The 20,457-nt window shown below is 38.0% G+C and overlaps 2 protein-coding genes across 2 annotated transcripts; both read right to left on the minus strand.

Moving 5' to 3' along the window:
* Positions 1 to 327: 327 nt before the first annotated feature.
* LOC137730122 (uncharacterized) lies at positions 328 to 3,462 on the minus strand. The gene is made up of 2 exons (XM_068469186.2): positions 968 to 3,462; positions 328 to 866 (listed from the first exon to the last, which is right to left on the minus strand). The coding sequence occupies exons 1-2, from the start codon at positions 3,405 to 3,407 to the stop codon at positions 511 to 513; spliced, it is 2,796 nt and encodes a 931-aa protein (XP_068325287.2). The 5' UTR covers positions 3,408 to 3,462; the 3' UTR covers positions 328 to 510.
* A 988-nt stretch (positions 3,463 to 4,450) lies between these two features.
* LOC137730123 (putative protein phosphatase 2C 63) lies at positions 4,451 to 6,968 on the minus strand. Its single transcript, XM_068469187.2, has 4 exons — positions 6,403 to 6,968; positions 5,853 to 6,226; positions 5,099 to 5,335; positions 4,451 to 4,907 (listed from the first exon to the last, which is right to left on the minus strand). Exons 1-4 carry the CDS (start codon positions 6,668 to 6,670, stop codon positions 4,638 to 4,640), a joined length of 1,149 nt encoding a protein of 382 aa, XP_068325288.2. The 5' UTR covers positions 6,671 to 6,968; the 3' UTR covers positions 4,451 to 4,637.
* Positions 6,969 to 20,457: the final 13,489 nt, after the last annotated feature.

The following is a 20,457-nucleotide window of genomic DNA, read 5'->3' on the forward strand; positions in this document are numbered from 1 at the left end:
TCAATCTCTAGCAAAGGTTCTCTCTTGCTTATAAGAAAAGTAATATTGGATGTTTCGAAATTGATTAATAACTCATAGGTCATATTCGTAAAAGTGGTAGAAGGAGCTCATTCGTCATCTTGTTTTCCCCAAATCTTTCTAGTCTTTCAGACTTGACTCGTTTGAAAGTACTTTTAAAATAACTGAAACTATAATCGGTGAAAGTATTTTTGGGTTCCAAAAACAATTGAAGTGCATTTTAAAGAAGCACCATTTATGTGCTTCTTCCAGAAAGCACTTCAAGTGCTTTTCTAAGATACACTAGCATTTTTGTTGAGAATTGGTTCCAAGAACAGTTTCAAACACACTCTTATTTCATCAGACATCAATAAACCTATTTGTATCAAAGAAAACAATCCATAAACCAAAAAAAAAAAAATTGACAAGATAACGAAACATTGAGTTAGAATGCCTTATCGTCTAATGGGATATAGAGACTCTAAAACTATTACAAGAGAATAGAAAAAGTTTCTACTTAAGAAGAATGCCCCTTATGGACTGCAATTCAGATACAACATCACTGATACCCTTTCGGTCTCTTGGGGACTCGATGGAACATGCTATTCCAATTTGAAAGATGAAATGCAGGCACTCCAGCATCTTCTGAGTGTCATTCGGGCTCCTTCCGATGTTCTCTCCTTGAAGAAGTAGTGAATCTGCAATTTCTGTAACTTCATCCGGGAGTGCCGCCTTCACAAAATTATGAAGGTTCAAGCTGTCACTAAACACGTAATCAGTGGGTCTCTTGCGTGTAAACATCTCTAACAAGAGAATGCCGAAGCTATAGACATCCCCATACGTCGTCACCTTACTTCCCATACCATACTCTGCAGTTCAAAAATCACAAATCATAAACATAAATTCATGAAATCATCCTCTCGGGTTACACTAGTTTTAAACTGAGAAGCATATGAGGACATTAATATACCTGGAGCTGCATACCCAACCGATCCTTTTATTCCGATGGAACTTACTTGATTTCCAGAAACGTTACTGGTTACTTTAGAGAGAAATCTTGCAAGTCCAAAGTCAGAAACGTGTGCAGTCAATTCGTTGTCCAAAAGAACGTTGCTTGGCTTGAGATCACAGTGAACTATCGGTGTTCCACAATGATTGTGAAGATAATCCAGTGCAGAAGCAACATCGATGGCTATGTCTAGCCTCTGAAGAATACTTAAACTTTTGGGGGCTTCTCGTACCTCCTCTGTTTGAGTAGTTGGATGTAACCACTCCTCTAAGCTCCCATTGTTCATGAACTCATACACCAGAGCCTTGAAATCATTGCCGCGAAAATCAACACTCGAACATGTAGTTATGATCTTGACGAGGTTTCGATGCCGGATATTTCTCAAGGCCTCACATTCGGCTATGAAGCTCTTGGAAGCTCCCCGGCGTAACATGTTAAGCACCTTTACAGCAACAATCTGTTCTCTATCATCGTCAAGAAGTACACCTTTGTACACAGACCCAAAACTACCAACACCAATCAAATTTGCTGAAGCGAACCCATCGGTAGCTTTTAGGAGAGCGGAAAATGACAATTTCAAAAGAGAGTTTGACATTGTTGGCATTTCCATTTCTTTTCTTTTCTTCTTTCTTGAGGGAAGAAGAAATACAAGAGACAAAACCATAGCTATACCTATAACCCCGGACATTGAAATTATTAGTATCAAGCTATGAGACAATCCTCCACCACCCTTAGCGTTGCACTCGGGCAGCTGAAGATCATCAATGCCGCCACATAGCTTGGTGTTACCAACAATTGAAGTCACACTTAGATGTTCAAAAACACCTTCAACTGGCACTGCCCCATGAAACTCATTGAAAGACAGGTTCAGCTTCTTCAAGAAGAAAAAGCCCTCTAGAAAACTCGGAATTTCACCCCACAAATTGTTGCGAGAAATATCAAAATCTTGAATCCGTTCCAATGAGATAAAAGAAGACGGAATCTGTCCCTTGAATAAATTTCCTTGCAAGTGTAGGACTTCGAGACTCACACAACCGCCAAGACTACCAGAAAGTTCTCCGGATAACATGTTATTGGAGACATCCAATTCACTTAGATTCTTCAAGTTTCCATCCTCCAATGGAAAGGGACCAACAAAGTGGTTTCTTGACAAGTCCAAAGAAACTGACAAGGAGGGGAGGCCAATAATTTGGTGAGGTATTGTGCCACCAAGGTTATTTTGAGATAGATTCAAAAGTAGGAGCCTGTGACATTCTCCTAACCTTGAAGGGATGCTGCCCTCAAGATTATTTCCTTGCAATAAGAGTATTGTTAACATTTTCAAATTTCCTAGAGAGGATGGGATGCTCCCTGATAATTGATTGTTTTGAAGACCTAATCGCCTAAGCTTTGAGAGTTTCCCAATGTCGGTTGGGATGTTACCTGTGAAGTGGTTGTTCCCCATACCCAATGATTCTAAGTTAACGAAGTTCTGCAAATTTGGCACTTGTCCAATGAGTTCATTCTCTGAAACATCGAATTCCACTAGATTTTTGACATTGGATATCGAGAGAGGAATGGAACCAGTAAATTTGTTCCCATTGATGTAAAAGTACTGAAGATTAGGAAGAGTGTTGCCCAAGTATGAGGAAATACTCCCTTGAAGTTGGTTTCGGGATAAGTCAAACCCAACGAGAGCAGAGAGGTTATAAATAGATGGAGGAACAACACCAGATAATGCGCATGAAGCCAATGAGATATAAGTTAAATTTCTCAATTGGCCTAGAGAACTAGGGATGCTTCCTTCCAAGTTATTATCATTCAAATGAAATATCTTTAAAGACAAGAGGTTGGCAAACGAAGGAGGGATTTCTCCAGTTAAATCGTTCACTTGCAACACAAGTAATTGAAGCTTAGATAAGGTGGAAATTTCTGGTGGAATTTTTCCCACCAGGTTGTTGTAACCAACATTGAGATTAATGAGGTTGAAGCAACTAGATACATTGACAGGAATAGGGCCAGTCAGCGAGTTATTGTCTAGACGCAGTACCTGCAATCTGCGCAAACGGCCAATTTCTGGAGGGATTTCATCACTGAAGCTATTGTTTTGGAGGTGAAGTGCCCTCAAGAAGCTTAGGTTCCCTATCTGTGGGGGTAGGGACCCCACTAAATTTTGAGACTTTAGGTCTAACACAGTGACCCTCTGGTGCTGTTGTGGACTGCAGGTGACTCCGTGCCATTGGCAGAAGTGAACGGAATCATTCCATGAGCTTATGACCCTGTGAGGGTCCTGCTTTATTTGAGCTCTGATGGCTAGCAGTGCTAGCCTATCTGTCTCATTCCCTTGCTCTGAGCTCCAACAGCACAATAGTGCACTGAAAAATGAGCATGTTAAGATCAATCTGTGAACAAAAGTGACCATTTTAGAGAGAGAGAGAGAGAGAGATTGGGTTGTGAGGTGAAAATGGTAAGTTTGATTTCAAACTAGGTATGAAATACTAATTTGAACCGTCTTGTTCTCTCTGTCACTTAATGCCTAATGATTCAGGCCGACTCAGTCAATGGTCTACTCGCTAGTCTTTTTCTTCTACAACTGTTGTTGGTCTTTGCGTGCTTGACTTTACAAGTCTACAAATTATGGTGTATTTTCTTACTTTAGAATTTTCCAAGAAAGTGAAAGAAAGACAATGACTAGGTTGAACAAAGACCGACCCCAACGTGTTGTTTACGGAGTAATACTTGGACTCATGATGAGTGGTGGCTTTAAGGTTATTAGAGAAATTGCTGGCATGACTTTAGGTGCTTTGAAAATTTACGAAAATACCTGACTCATTGTTTGCAATGACTCATTTTTTTTTATAGGTCAATTACAGTTTGGTACATAAGCATAAATTTCTTTTGCGCTAATTTTTTTTTGACTCTAGGTGCTTTGAAAATTTGCGAAAACACTTGACTCGTTGTAGGTAATGACTCAATTTTTTTATAGGCCAATTTCAGTTTGATACATAGGGATAAATTTCTTCTGCGCTTATTTTTTTTTATGCTGTGTGTCAATCATGTGATTTACAGGTAACAACGAATGGCTTCTTAATTCTAAGAAGTTGGTCAACTTAGGAGCTCATGTTTTCATCTTCAAACTTGGGCGACTTAGTGCTGTGTTAACAAAATGAGAATAAATTTGGTTCCCAATCCAATGACAAGTGTTCTTGCCCGAATTATCTTTACTTATGTTGCGTTTATAAACATGAGGGTTTTGAAGTTATTCATACTCATAACATTCATTTTCTCTCAGGTCCTTTAAGGGAAGGGATCCCCATTTTTCAAAAAAAAATGGAGACACCCTCTTGACCATTAGATTTGACTTTAATGAAATTTTGTGGCTATGATTAAATCACAAACCACAGAATCTCAACCACAGGATTTCATTAAAGCCAAATCTAACGGTCACAAAATTGGTACTTCAACTTCTGGAGTTTGCTATCAGTTTGCATTCAAACCTGCTTGTATACCTATGCTATTACATTCTTCGTCTAATAGACTCCAACCATTTCAGAAACGAAAAAATACCTAACCTTATTCACATGGTTTTCCTTTATTGCAGCTAATAACTAAACTATGCTAATGGCATCGACCATTTAAAGTTTTCTTCGGTTCATGAGATCACGCGATGCAGATCCTGCTCCGCTTTATCTGCACTGACCGAGAAAATATCAGCAGGTGCTCTGGTAGAGCCAAGAATGATACTCTTAGATTTACATTTCGAGGAGCTTTTGTGGTCATCAAGATAGACTACTATAACAGTGATGTCATCATGAAAGTGCCGCCTTGTTCCCTTTTTGATTTTCGTTATGTCATTGTATCTCATCTCCCTCTTCTTTGCAGCTTCTTGAAGAGCAGCTCTTACTAATCTCTTTGCAATACCCTGCAATTGTTAAGCCGATTTTGCGTCAAAGAGATGTCCGGAATATATTTTTACAAATTCAGATTATTCAAGTCCTACTGTTACTATTACTGTAAACATTTATATCTAATTAGCGGAGAAATGAAACTTGGACCACTACATTTTCCTGGTGGCATGTTATTGTATACAATAGGTGAAGTACGGGAACTTACAGCTCTTGGGTTTTTGAAAACAATTTCTACTGCTGCGTCATCGCTCAACTGTTCCCATAGGCCATCTGAGGCAAAGATCAAAAACATATCCTGTGGCTTAAGGTTCCTTTTAATGATTGAGGGCTCTGCAGTTATCACTGGCCGTTTCATGGGAACAGGGTTTGCAAATTGCTGGTATATGGGGTCTCTGTTAAACTCCGGCTTCTTTAAATAAACATCACCAATAGATCTTGACACCTGAAATAAAAGAACATTTAGATCATATCCTCCACATTTAAGTTTTAACTCCTATAGTGCTATCTCTAAACCTACAAACAAAATTGAAATATGTAATTAGCAACTATTTTACGCCTGAAAATTTGAAACCAAATATTCACAAGCTCAATAAAGTTTCATAGAGATAAACAAAAGTAACCCCGCTATAATTACATTAGCTTCAGTTCTACGATTCTGGGGGGTTCGTTTACATCTCATGCATGGAAAACAATCACTTCTAAGCATGAGATGCCGGATCGGGAGGTGGAGGATAAGGCTCCTGGAACATACAGCTCTCTTTAGAAATCTAAGAATACAAGGAACAAGTTGAACAAGTTTCATTCACTAAAGACATAAAACAATGTTTCGGATTCACAGTCCGCAAGTTTTTCTAAGGCCACAATGCTTACTCCTAGATTACCAAATCGAAATTCACTACTTAAAAACTCATAATTTCACAACAAACATGAATTGTTTCATTAAAAGAATCCCACTGTACCTGAATTATGCCTTTTATCCTCCAAACTCCATGAATATACACCACAGCATGTGAATCATCAGGATGTAGTGCTTCAACCTCCTTCCTGACCTCCTCAACTCCCACATTGTGATCAGTGGACAAGCGTTCTGCCACCACCAGACTCCTCTTACTATCTGAAACTCTCCGGCCAAGGACAGCTCTCGAGTCCCCCAGATTGGCTACATATAGAACATCATTTGATATTGCTCCCACAAGGCAACACGAACCAACGGAAGCGATTTGGGGCATCATTGGCAAAGATCGCTTCACCAAATGCAAAAAACCCTCTTCAGTGGCACTGAATGCCTTCTTTATCACATCTGCTGATAATCCACCTTGTTCCATCGCAAATTCTATTAAAAACCCACAAAAAATCTCAGAATTTTGAACCAAAAACCAAACTCAAATTTAAGTCTTTGAACTACCAACCCAATTTCATCATATACCCTTAAACCCAATTCAAACATTCTGATTCAAATATTGAAATTTCAAGTCTTTTGCTTAAAATACAGCAGAAAAAGAGCCATACTGTGTAAATATGGGAGGAGATGGTTGTTGACGAATCTAGAAGCTTCGGGACCGCCATGGCCGTCATAAACACCAACATACGTTACAGAGGGCGAGGTGAAGACCTGACCTTGGTCCTCCAAATTCGAATTGGCCTGAACCACAGCGATCGAGTAGTCACCGGAGGCGTGGGGCTTCAAGTCCATGTGCCAAAGGCCATCGCCTCCGCCCCCAGCACCACATCGCAACCCCAAACAGCGCTCGAGCAGCCTGTAGCACGAGCGCAGCATTCTGTCCCAGTTCGTCGTCTCCGTTCGTGTGTTCTGGGTTGCGCTTCGATTTGGGTTTTTAGCAGTCGATGCGTTTGAAAATGATGGGAAAGATGACTGAAATTCGAGAGGTTTTTAGGGAGAGAAAGGGAGGAGAGAGATAGAGAGATGACCGGGAAATCAAAGTCGTGGGGGAGACGCGTGAAGACGAGGGAAGCAGAGCTTGCTGAATATGAATCAGGAATCGACGAATCCTACCTTTCATACGCTCAATTCTGCCGCGTTTTTTTTTTTTTTTTTGTTTTTTTTTTCATTGGTTACATTTTTCTTTTTCATTTTGTTATTTTCTCCTTATATTTCGGTCAAAAGAAAAATCTCATATTTCACTCTGTCATTATCTAATGTGTACAGATTAGTAATCATAAGGAGAATAATTTCAGAACTTGCTCCATGAAATTAATTAGGACTTTAGCACCTAAATATAAAAAAATTATTCACAATTTTTTAAAAATATTTTTTGAAATTATAATTGGTTTTTTTTGTGTTTACCGGGAGTTTATTGTATTTTGTTTTAATGAATTAGAATACATGCACCGCAACGTACAAACTGAAGCAACTCAATATTTTTTAAATGGAGTGGAATTGACCATACAGTTTGACATATTTTTTTTGAAATTAATTTATATTTTAGCGTATGTTTTATCTAATTAAGCTTTACAAACGTTTTGAAAACTTAAGAAAAAATGTTTAAAAAAAATATTAGTTTCTAAGTGATTGGTTGTTTTGCAGATATTTTGAATGCTTATAACTGGCATATTTAAGTAAAAGGAAGTGATTTCACGCACATTTTTAGCTTTTTACACACTTTTTCTTGATTTATGGTCATTGAATTGAATAAATCAAATGAAATTAAAGGCCAGAATAAACAGAGGTATGTAACAGGTTAAAAAAATGTGTGGAAATCACTTCCATAAACCAAATTGATGTAAAACTTTTGCTCCTATTGTAAGAGGTGGATATGGAACTTCAAAACTTTTTAGCAAGGGTAGTGTGGTAGCAAAAATCCGCCTCTTCAATCTTGATTGTGACAACTCGTCCCTAATTTTACGTTTTTATTAATTTTAAATGAGTGAATTGATGAAAATGCCCCTAAAGGCGACGGTGTCGACTTTTGTTGACTAGCGTATTGGGAGATGTAGGAAACATTTAACATATCCACGTCGTGCTCGTCACTACGAACGTGTGAGTGTAAACGGAACGTAATTTAGAGCTTTAATGAAGGAGTTATTAGCGTTTAAAGTTGAGGGCATTTTAGTAAATTTAACCTTCACTCTAGAAGGCTCCAGATTTTCTAGAGCAATCTGATTGAGCCACGTGGACAGTTGTGATGAAGAGTGGAGAAGAGGAAGGAGAAAGAGAGACAGATGAGAGGAGGAAGAAAAGAGAGATAGGGGGAATGGATTGCCCAATCAAGAAAGGAGAATAGGGAGGGAAAGGAGAAGGATGGACCAATCAGAAGGGGGAAAGGAGGGAAAGGAGAGAGAAGGAAGACCGGCCAAACCGGACCCCCTTCGACTGGCGATCCGACCCAGCGGAATCCATGATTTCCGAAGCCTTTCATGACGATTTTTCTAGCGAATTAAAGTTACTCAACCCTTGGAATCGACCTAACATCCTACCCTCTTCCATTTCCACTAAAAAACCAACAGAAATTGGCCTAGAAATTGTGAAAACCGCACGGTGGGTGAGATGGATCTCATGGCGGCGATCCGCCATTCCTGAAACAAAATCCATCAACCACCACCCCTATTAGACTCTCCTTGAGCCCAGGAACAAACCCCAAACAACCTTGGAGGTGGCGGAGCACCAGAGAAGTCGAATCGAAGGCCACCCTTTTTAGGGTTTTCGACAAGTTCAAGACGAATTAGGGATTTTCCTGGCCTAATTGGACTTGGCCACGGGTATAAAACTTTCTCTACACATTGAGATCTTCATTTATGTGAAATTTGGTAACTTTTGGAAATAGTTGATTTTTTCGGTGAGTTGGGGCTGCCGATCACTGCGTGCGGCGGCACGTAGGCCGAGACCCCAACTGACCAACCTAGGCTAATTTGATGCCCCGATTCCATAATTGACATCCATTTAGTGAAATCCGGATGTTTTAATATAGTTTTTGTAGTGGATCACCTAGTTGGTTGCCACTTGGTTATTATATGAATAGACAATCTGATTGTTGGATTGGCACCAAACTTTAATACGTGATAGTACATAATATTTTTGGACGTTAGGAACTTAGGGGGCGTTTGTTGCACCTCCTTAGGAGGGACTAGCTTGGACTAACTTAAATAAGACTATAATCCTATGTTTGGTAAGGTTCTGGACTAGAATAAGTGGGACTCGCCCCGACTACGAGGCACTCCGCCCTTCGCTAAACCTCGTTAGCCAGTCCCTTGCTTTCGCTTGGTATTAAGCGGGACTACGGAAACGAGGCGGACATCCAGTTCCAGTTCAAGGGTCCGCTTCTTTTTTTGCATCGCTGTCATCGTGGCCATGTCATTGGTGGTGCTTGGAATCGGGAAGTTGGCTTTTTGAAAATTGGAGTAGTTCTCGGGAGTGTTGGGTCTTGGAATTGAGAGGGCTGATATTTTTTTATTTGATTTGGGGATTTTGAAAATCTGAGGGCGGAGACCTCCAAACCACAAACTCACCCCATCTTCCAGATATTCTCATGGATTTCAAGTGCAAAGGAGAGGGATGGAAGATTTGGATGTTGATTGTGAAAAGCTTCTAGTATGCAAACCAGATCTTGATTGTATAAAGGCTCTGCATTTTGACAGCGAGGTAATTTGGATTCCAATACCCCAATACAAATTTTCTTAATCGATGAAGAAAATTAAGAGATTGATACAGGATTTGACAAAGAGAAAATGATGGGGAAGAGATAAACGATGAAGGATATAGGAAGGAAAGGAAAGAAAATGTCCTTAGTTCCATTCATCTCCAGACTTCACCCCTTTTATTATTAATTTTTGTTTAATTTTCAAGTGAAATAAAAATTGTCAAAAAATTATAGTATGCGACTTAGTCCGACACTGCACCAAACGCTTCACTATGTTAGTCCAGCTTAGTCTAGTCCAAGCCAGTCCAGTTTAGTCCCTGAAGCTAGTCCAGTCCGAGATAGTCCGATAAAACAAACGCACCCTTACGGATCAGGAATCTGACGTACGGATCTTCCCAAATTGAATTTCTAAAGTTTGTAAAATCCAACGTTGATAGCCACTTGAATTTACGATTGGCAAAGATCCAACTGTTGGATCGTAAAGAAGTTTTAGTATGTTGTTCTACAAGCATAGTGTGGACTTTGGGAAGTTACGGATCGGGAAATCCATTGGCGGATGTTCTAGATTGACTTATGTAGGGTTGTGGCGCTGATTCCGAATCCGCCGTCCATTTTTCAAAATTTGACCATTTTACGATAGTTCCTTTATTAGCCGTACTTTGTACGAAAATGCGTAATTTCATTAGCACGTTATATTACCTAAAAGGTTTCGTTTCTAGGCGAAATGCATCACAATGACTCTCGATGCTACGAGTCCGGTTCGACTCGACGACATAATCTGTGAGTGGGTCTTTTCTTTATATATATATATAGGTTAGTTTCCATATATACAAGCATTAATAAATTCTTTATGCGATTTCCAAGATTGAATTAATGTTGATAAGAAATACCTTATTGTTGGGAAATGATGAAATAATCCTACGCGATGCACAGGTAAGCTTACTATAAGGAGATGCCTAGATTATATTTGTGGTCATGAATAGTACGATATTGATTAGAATTGTTGAATGGTTGTGGCATGACTATATTGATGTTATATGCTCATCGTTTGCTGCATTGGTGTTGGTACTCGCTCGGGCCAGGGCCAGTCTTTCACATGTATGAGCACATTGCACCGTACGCTCACTTTGGATCCATTGTAGGTGTCAGTCCTGTCATACAGGTTGCCATAGGCAACTTTGACTCGTATATCTTGTGCATAGTGCCATTCTGCACATGATGGAAGTACTATATCATAAATTATTATTACACCCAATCCTGTTCATGTCAGAATACCTCTGCATGAACTCGTGTGTTAGCATGGGTCGATGACCACCTGATATGATATGTTGCTTATATGAGATTTTGTGATTTTGGATGTCATGCCCTTATTTACGAGATATTGTGCAGTAATGAATTCTTGAGATTTTGCAGGCTACGGTAAGTATTTTCTTACTATACGTAGTATGTATATTTTGGAAACTATACTGGTTTTACAGCGATGGGTTATTATGTTTTCGGAAAGGTTTTTACAAAGATTTGTTTCTAGGCCCACTTACCCTAGTTTTTCATCCCTCCAGGTTTTATTACTGAGTTTACACGTCGACGAGGATTCTTGGAAAATCTTGGTGTAGACGATTACCTTCGATGGTATAATTCTCACCCTATCTTACTGTATTGTACTTATACTCTGACATGACATGTGAAATGAGTTCATTCTCGCTCACCTCGCACTCTATTACTTAGGCACTTTTAGGTTTAAGTTCATACACATTTTCCATATCACTACTCTTTATGGCTTTGTCACTTTCCAGGTGTCGGCCAACACGGCTCGGTTCGGAGTCCAAGTGGACATTCCGGGTCAGAGCATGTCATTGATGAATTTGTACCTGCAAAACAATTTAAACACCTTTAATAAAATATCAAACCTTCACGCCCAAGGAGTGGAGGGGAAGGGGTGGGGGTTAGCCAATAGATATCTGATGCTTAAGTTAATTTCTCTAAAATGAGAGATGCGGAGATGTGGTTGGCCATGTGGAGGAGAAAAACTTGTGTGAGGCTTGGCTTGCCACTGGACAATATTCATTGGCACTACCATCCACTCAAAACATGTCACTTAGTAAGTAATATGTATTTTTTTTTATAATTTTGTATTAAAAATTTACATAATAGAATTTTCTACTAAACAATTACAACATTAGATTTATATATTGTCCCATTCTTTTCCTCAATTCCTCTCCTTTTTCTTGTCAGATTTCTACTTTTGTTTCCAGCCGCGTATTGCCTTCTCTTCCCCTTCCTTTGTTTTGTTGCTTTTCTTTGAAAAATTTGAAAAAACATTATGAACCTACCTTCTCTAACATTTCATATCATATAATCTAGAAAGCAACCGATTTTGTCCTCTTTTTTTTTCAATTCAATAGCTGATTTCTTCATATGAACTTGACTTGATTAACTCACGAATCTCTCATATCCAACAAAGATGATACAAATTGAATCTACCATTTTCAAGCAAAAAAAAATTCTCATAATTTGTTGTACATAATTTCAAACCCCATAAGAAGATAACAAAATATATAAATAAAGATGCTTCTATGGTTCTATTGATTTATTCAAAATGTACGTAGGCAATGATTTTATAGGGTGATTGATTTTCTCAACCAAAACACGGTTGATGGTTTCTTTGGTTCTAAAGTGGTTCTTTGGGACAAGCTGAGAAGAAAATGAGACAAAGAAAGAAAGGAAAATTATAGAATATTAGATGAATTAAACTATTAATTAGGAATAATATTTATTATGAAAGCTTTAAATATAAAATTATGGTAAAAATATATTTAAAGTTTACCACGTGGCATGTTTTGAGTGGATGGTAGTGCCACTCAACATCATCATGTGGTAAGCCAAGCCTCATACAAGTTTTTCTCCATTGAGAGAGGGATCTCGTGCTATGTATCGATGTCAGTTGACTACAGCGTGTCATCTGTTGGATGGAGGAGAGAAATATCCCGAAGATATTATTAATTAAATAATATCCTGGGATTATCTCATTGAATCCTTGATTAGATTTGGTTGTGATTTCTTTCTTGAATGAGTTGGTCTTCTTAGGTCGGTCATAGGAATAAATAATTCACCAATATAGATAATCAGTTTTCTTTATATTATTTAATGATTATGACTTCTGGTTGCATCAAAAGTATTCATATGCATCAATCCTCTATGGCATCTAGATGAATTTAAATAAGAACATATTAATCGCTATGGAAATCATTGGAAAATCACATAAACCCTAATTGCATGACATCTACAAATAAATGTTTATATCAATTGCAAAAAGCTAATCCCAAGTAGGACATCTACTCGTCAAATCAACTTTTTTTTTTTTTTTTTTGTCAATTGTGTCAAATCAATTTAATTGAAACCTAGATAGTGATCAAACATCTAAATAAAAACCAATCACATTACAAATAGTAAAAAATACTCAATATAGAATAAAAACTTGATAGTAAAAATGCTACATGAAAATTAAATACTCATTATCAGATTACATCATAGCCCTAGCAAAGGAAAAAAAAAATTCTAAATCTCTTTTTCATTGCCTCAACCTTCATTTTCACAATGATGTGTTTTGTGATTCAATAACGACAAACAAGGAGAATGAATCTCCTTACAAAAGCCTCGGCAATAAGAAGGGTATCAAAAGGCCAATTGAAATCCCTAAACACTAATGGACTTTAAGTGCTTACTAAAGAAAAAGAAAAAAACGAAAATAAAAAACGTTAGTAATTAAGTCTCTCCTAAAATCAATTGCATAGCATTCTCATGTCATTTTGATCTCCAAAACCGATGTAGTCTTATATTTTTATTGTAATGCATATGTCTTCGTGCAATAATTAGATTCTTGCTCTATTGAAATTACTGCAGTTACCCGAAATTGCCATTTTCAACTTCTTTTTTGCATAACTCCAATAGTATATTCATGATGGACTGTTGATTTATTTTGATATATTTGGATGGCTAAACAATCTTTGATTCAACTATGGAGATTAAGCAATTCCAATATGAAATTGTATGGTGAAGCTACGTTATTTGTAAGTGTAGAAACGAGCTCATCCCAAAAGAAAAACGCAAGCATTAACTCTATGGTAAAAGCTAATAAGGTTACTGCCAAAAATATATTATATACATACATAGTTATCCTAACAAAATATTGTATTATAGAAAAATCTTAGCAAAATGTGTTCAAATTTCTAGTCGTGCCTTTATAATTATGTATTATTGAATGCAACATGTGATTTGTCATTATAATAGATTTTCACAATTGTTTAGTTCTTCAATTTTCAATCTTACTCATTCATTTCACATATAATTCAATATTATGTAATATTAAACAAAATTTACATTCGTATCATATATGACCACATCAAATACCCCTAAACATAGATTTTGCTAGTCCTCGAACAAAACACAAACTCGATGCAAACAAATTTTTAGCTAACATCCCAAATTTTAATCTTAGAGATAACACCAACCATGAGATAACTTTCAAGAAATAAGCAACAACAGTTGACGACAATATCAAAGAACTAACCAAATTTGAATCGAACTAACTTGGAGTGTAGTGTATGCAATACTCATGTCAATGCAGTTTCAAGTTTCTTAAAATCGTCATATACAAACAAGTGAGCTTCTCACAAAGCATTCACTGACTCACTCATATTTGTGGGTTAATTTGTTTTGCTCAAGTGATCTCATTGAACATACTGCCATATGCTTGCTTGTCCACATAACTCGGTATCAAAATCAAGTAATTCCTTGGATTAATAGCAACTTTATTACGGTTATAATGGGGTTGAAGGTTAATTGGCTAAACAATGAAGAGGGTATGGAAAATACAAAAACTAAATAACTTGTAGAACTTTACAATTATATATGAGAGATTAATAACTTTAAACCCATGAAGCACATCATAACTTAGAACAGAATTTAAACTTTATTTCATTTTGGTGAAAAGCTCCTTTTTTTTCTTTCTTCTTACGGCAAACAACTTTTTTTTTTTGTTTCTTTTTCTCTTTTTTCTTCTTTTCTTTTCAATTTTTTCCTACAATACTTGCCTTCAACAATTTTAAACTCTCCTCTTAATGAATTACTTTACAAGCTCTTTAAAAAAAGGGTATGAGTATTTAATACAAGGCTAGGTAGTAAAATTTAGGTTTAAGAATAAACGATTTCCATAATAGCTCAAAAATGGTTAACTTGGGAAAATAATAATAAGGGTTGGTTAGAAAGGCTCAAACAAAGACACAAATGTCTTTATCACTTCCAAGTTCGTACATGAATTGATGAATGCAACGAGGAGTGTAAGGCAAGTTCTAGAGATATTAAGAATGAGATCATGCATACAAGAATAAATGAGCTTGATGCATTGCAAAGCACAGAGGAACTGCAAAAGGTATAAACAAATCTCAACTTTCTTTCGTATTTGAGTTGAGTCATTGGTTCACCACAGCTATTAGGCTTTGAATTTCATGGTTTAAGTTTTGTTTTTTGAGTGCATACAAGCATGCTTTCGTCATTTAATAGTTAAATGCATGTAATACATTGCTCTATGAACTTAGTATAATCAAATTTTGTTATCACCACCACTTGGCCCAAGGCAACCACTAGATCCAGTCCATGGGTTTGTCACCTACAAAACTGCACAAATAGTGTTCCAAGGTACGATTTAGCACTTCAGTTCGGCCATCGTATTGTGGATGATACGATGAGTTTTTGCAAAAGGTGGTCTTTTGCTGCTTAAAGAAGGCAAGTTTAGAGTTCGCCAATAAAAATAGGATCATGATCACTGACTATTGAAGCTGGCATGCCATTGGGGCAAAAGACATATTGAATAAAGGTCTAAGTGAGAATTGCGACCTAGGCCAACTAGGTTGGGCACCTAGGCAGGTTTAGGTGTCATTTCTTAATTTTCAAACGTCTAAAGATTAATGAGAGCAGTGACTAGAAGCCTAGCGCCGAGACGGGGCCTAGGCGGTGTTAAGCGGAAATTTTTACAACAATGCCTGCAAGATCCTTATGCAAGGCTACCAGAATCGATGACACCAGAGTATCCGACCCATAGTCAGCTTGTATCTTGAAGATAAAATTAAAAAATAAAAATAAAAATAAAATAAAAAAGTGGTTGGAGTTGTGATCCTCTGATCAAGAATTTTTTTTCAGGATATCTGAAAACCCAGATATAAATAACCTCTAACTCAGCAATCTCAACCTTGAGATTCCAGTACACCATATCTAGCATGGTCAGAATACCCTTTTCTTTGGTAGCTCCTGAATGCCTCTTTATAATCGTTCTTTTAATTGTGTTTGAATTTGAAGGCATGATCGAGATCTTTGTAGGTGAACACAAAAATTCACTTCGGTATCTCATCGTGGCATAAATTTTGTGCTATGGTAATGTCCACAACTCGATCGTATATTTTTAACAGATCCAATTCCACAGCGCACTCCATATTGGTCATGAAATTGCATTTAGAATGAAGATTACCCTCTCGATATTGTGAAGCTTGGGAGAATCACTGAATGGGAAAAGCATTCATTTCCACAAATTTTCACTCGGCTCCAAAATCAATAACCCAATTGCAATGAACCCCATTTCCTTTTATGTGCTACTCATGCTCTTTGTTATGACACATATTGCAAGACAGTTCCTCAGCTTCCTTTGCTTGACATTTCTTAGACAAGTTGCTCTTATTGAAGCTTGACAATTTTATCTTTACCATGTTCCTTGTTCGTCAAGGAAGCTATTACTTGGTAAGGAAGTTTTAGACCATCACCCTAGGTTACACGGACACTCCATGATGTGAAAATTATGTTGACACACAAATTAAATCCTATTTGTGACAATTGTAGTAATGAAGTAAGTAGGGATCGTTCTAACCGGGGATTAACTAGGGGTGCTAATCTAATTTGAATTGACTCAAAAACACAAAAACTAAAATTTAATTTGGTCGAATTTGAAAGTGTTTATGACTCCAAATGCTTAAAAACACAAAATAAAACAAATACGAATGACTACGACTCAACAAAATATGGGGGGGATTGTGGTTGGATGAATTTAAACTAAATGGGCAGATTGTAAAGAAAATAGATTTTAAGACAAAATTTGGATGAATCAATGGATGATGGGATAGCTAAGGGGTTCTTCTCCACACATGAAATATATGCAACGTAAATCAATTTCCAATTATCAATCTAATAAGTTATGAACCTCGACACTCCAAGTTAATTAGGTCCGCTTAAATTAACCTTCAGATTTCCCTAGAATCATTGAATTGGATGAATATGCATCGCAAACAAATTATTCCTAACAAATTCTCTATATGAACAGCATGATAAAGATATAAGTTAGAATCATTACGTTCTTTGGAAATCATAAGCATCGACAAGGCATTTGTAACTATGAAAAGCATGATACGCTTGCCAGGAATCTACTTAACATGATCGTGACTAGCAACCTTCACTACTTGTGAATATAAATTCATAACGATTAGGTGAAACAAACTTATATCCTAGCATCAAATTCAAGCATGCAAATTAAGCGTGCACTCTCAATCAACATACAAGAATAAGTTCTAAATCAAACGGTTAAGCAAATTGTATTCAAAACTTATGCAACAATAACTGGAAGTAATCAACTTATTTCACATATATAATCATGGTTTCGAATCACCCCCTAGCTAACTAGGGGGTTTAGCCTCTCATGTTCACAAAAAGAGAATTACAAATGAATTTAACATAAAGCACAAGGGATTGATTACACCTAGAACGCCCAACGAATCCACGTGAATTGGTGCGCGTCGAAGCTCCTCTTTCCTCTTCTCCTTGCTGCGGCAGATTGGTTGTGGGTGGTTTTTGGATGTGTTTCTGGTTTAGGGATGGTTTAATGGTGGTTTAATGGTGCGGCAAGGTTGTGTGGTGGTGTAGGAAGGTGTGTAAGGTGGTGGAGAGTGGTAGAATGGCTGCGGCAGTGATGGGGGAAGGTGGCTGGAATGGTAGGGCAGGCACGGCTGTTTGGTTTTTTGGGTGATGGAATGCACGGCTGATGTGTGAAATTTCTAGATTAGGTGGCCACGGCTTTTATTTATTTTTGGTTTATTAGGGTTAATGGTCAATGGGGGGGGCCACGGCAGAGAAGAAAACTGGGAGATTCGCTTTATGGTGGCTGCGGCAAGAGCTTTTTGTTGGTTTTCTTAGGGTTTTTGATAAATGGGGGACACGGCAAGCAAAGGGGATTGCATGCAATGGCTGAATGTTTTATTATGGTCAATGGCTAATTAGAATAATGGGCTATGGTGGCTGCGGCAAGATTCAATTTTTGTCTTTTAAGGTGAATGATTAATGGGAACTTGCGGCTAAGTTGTAAAATGTAGGGTTTTCTGAAATTCAAAACCTAATTTATTTTTATTAACTACAATTCACCTAAAGGCTGCTAGAATTTAGGAAATAAAATCAGAAATTAAAGAAGGAATAATTAAAGGGTGCGGCTAGGGTTAGGTTAGGAGAGGGAAATAGGGTTTAATTGCACAACATTGGACAAAAGTGCCCCCCCTTGCACGGCAAGGGAAGGGAATTAGGGTTAAGGCACGGCAAGGTTGTGTAATTGGGCTAGGGCCTTGGTTTTGTGTCCTAAAGTGTTTACAAGGCCTTCAAAGTGGCTAGAAAATACGGACGTTTAAGTTTAGGAAAGGTTACCAAAACGGGAAACTTAGGGTTAACTTTCCTACTTCAAGTTGTTTGAGTAGGATTCCTCGTTTTGGTAAGAATTCATCGTTGGAGTAGGAATTCGTCGTTTCTTCACGTCTTCAACTCATTCATTCCTCTTTCGCTCCAAAAGACTCCAATTTGCATTTTCTTGCACCCTTTGGCCTTATAATCTGAAAATACACAAAAGTGGCCTTAAACACTAAAATAGCTAAGTAAACACAACATAAATGCATGAGAACAAGCTAATTAAGTCGCATGAATATGCTCCTATCACTCCAAAACCCCGAAGTGTCAGACACTTCGGCACGCAGACACGGGTTGGACACGATCAACGGCTTAGACACAGTCAAGACACGGCAGAGGTATTTTTGTGAATTAAAAAACAATTGAGGCTATTTTGGAAATATTGAAACATTTGGGTCAATTTGGAAATATAGAAACTAGAACCTAAAAGCAACACACCTAACCTAAATCTATAATTTGCGAGACTGCACCTCCCTCTTCCTTCACTTCTCTTCTTCCTTTCTTTTGAAAAAACCCCTGCAGCAATCGTCAGCCGAGACTCAAGACAGAGGGCTACTGTCGATGAAAATTTCCGTCGTCTGTAGCTTTGACGAAAATGCACCTGCAAAACAATCAACACCTTTGATTAAGGACCTAAGCCTCAATCGCCCATAAGATGGAGAGGGTGTTAGGCCAATGGATCCTCGATGCCTAAGTTAGTTTCTCTAAGAAAAGTAAGTGTTTAGGGCTTTTTAGGGTTGTAAAAGCTTACCAAAATTTGGTAGAAGAGGGGTATATAGGGAAATGGCCAGCCATGGTGTTAGGGTTTTACCCTACACATGGCGGCATCCTATTGGCCAAGGTTTTATGGAGAAATATTCTCAAGATATTAAATAGGAAATAATATCTTAAGATAATGGAGTAATTATCCCTAATTGATTTAAATAAGGATTACTTAATTGAATGGAGTCAATCTTCAATTGGGAGTGTATTAAAGATAGGATTTGGGTAATTAATCCTTATCTTTAATGCTTTGACTTTTCCTTGCCAAGGGCAAGTGAGCTGTGGGCAATTGTATTAAGCTGCAGGGACCTTCAGGAGTGTGAGCTGCATGTAGGAGTATCTAAGAAGTCTACCTATTTAATGAGGGCAATCTTGTCTTTCTTGGGCAAAAGTCCACGTGTCATCTCTAGAATATTTGAGATTATTTTAGGCTCCACAAATGCCCCCACACCTATTGGGCTGCTTGTAGGAAAAAGGTAGTAGGTGTAGAAATCCTAAGTTGTATGGGCTTGTAGAGTTGTTTCCCAATTTGAACTAGATCTCCGTTCTTGATTTGGAGATAGACTTCTTCTAGGAAAAGGAAACCAATTGCGCCCAATACCTATTTAATTATGCCTTAAGCAGGGGATTAAATAAATTTGGAAAACAATCATAATTCCAACAAGGAAGAGAGAAGCCATAGGAAATTTGTTCCCCTTCCCTTAGCTTTCTTCTTTTCCTACCCTTGCAAAGAGTCATCTCTCATTGTTGTTCTTCTTTTTCATGTCGCACCAAGGTAAGAAAAATTTGAATTTTTCCTTCTTGATTTTTTGGGAGTCTTGGGACTTGAAAAATTAGTTCGGCAAGGCCGAGGTAGCATGAGGGACATGGTAAAGGTGCCACGGGGCTAATGTGCACATGTGGTGCAGCGGCAGAGCTAAACTGGCGTGGGCCACGTGCTCAGCTAGGCTCGAGCCAAGGTGGCAGGTGCGCTGGGCGAGCCATAAGGCTCTAGCCTATTTGGGTTCAAGCTTGGTGCAGACCAAGCATGGAGGAGCAGGCTCAGGTCTGGTGTGGAGGGTGGAAGTGAGAGAGAGACCGACACGAGCCTGGTCTCTCCTGCTGGCAAATTGTACCGGAAGGCCTTAGACTTTATTAGGCGCGTTAGCACAAGACAGAGGTGGCAGGGGTCTGGGTCGTAGGGCTTAGGATGTTGCTGGGCATTAGCGATTTAGGCATGCGCTGGATGAGAGAGAGAATGAGGGTTAGGCCCTTTATGGCCTAGCCGTATGGGTGAATTAGGTTGTGGGGCCTAGCCCTGGGGCGCTGGGCTCTGCAATCTTCGCCTTTATATAAATAAATAAATATATATATATATATATATATATATATATTTGCTTCTCTTCTCGCAAGTTGCCTTCTAAATGTTTTTCTTCGTACTTTTTTGCAAGAATTTTGAGATGTC

Source organism: Pyrus communis, chromosome 10, assembly GCF_041283825.1.
Source record: "Pyrus communis isolate YQ-2024b chromosome 10, ASM4128382v1, whole genome shotgun sequence".
NCBI lineage: Eukaryota > Viridiplantae > Streptophyta > Magnoliopsida > Rosales > Rosaceae > Pyrus > Pyrus communis.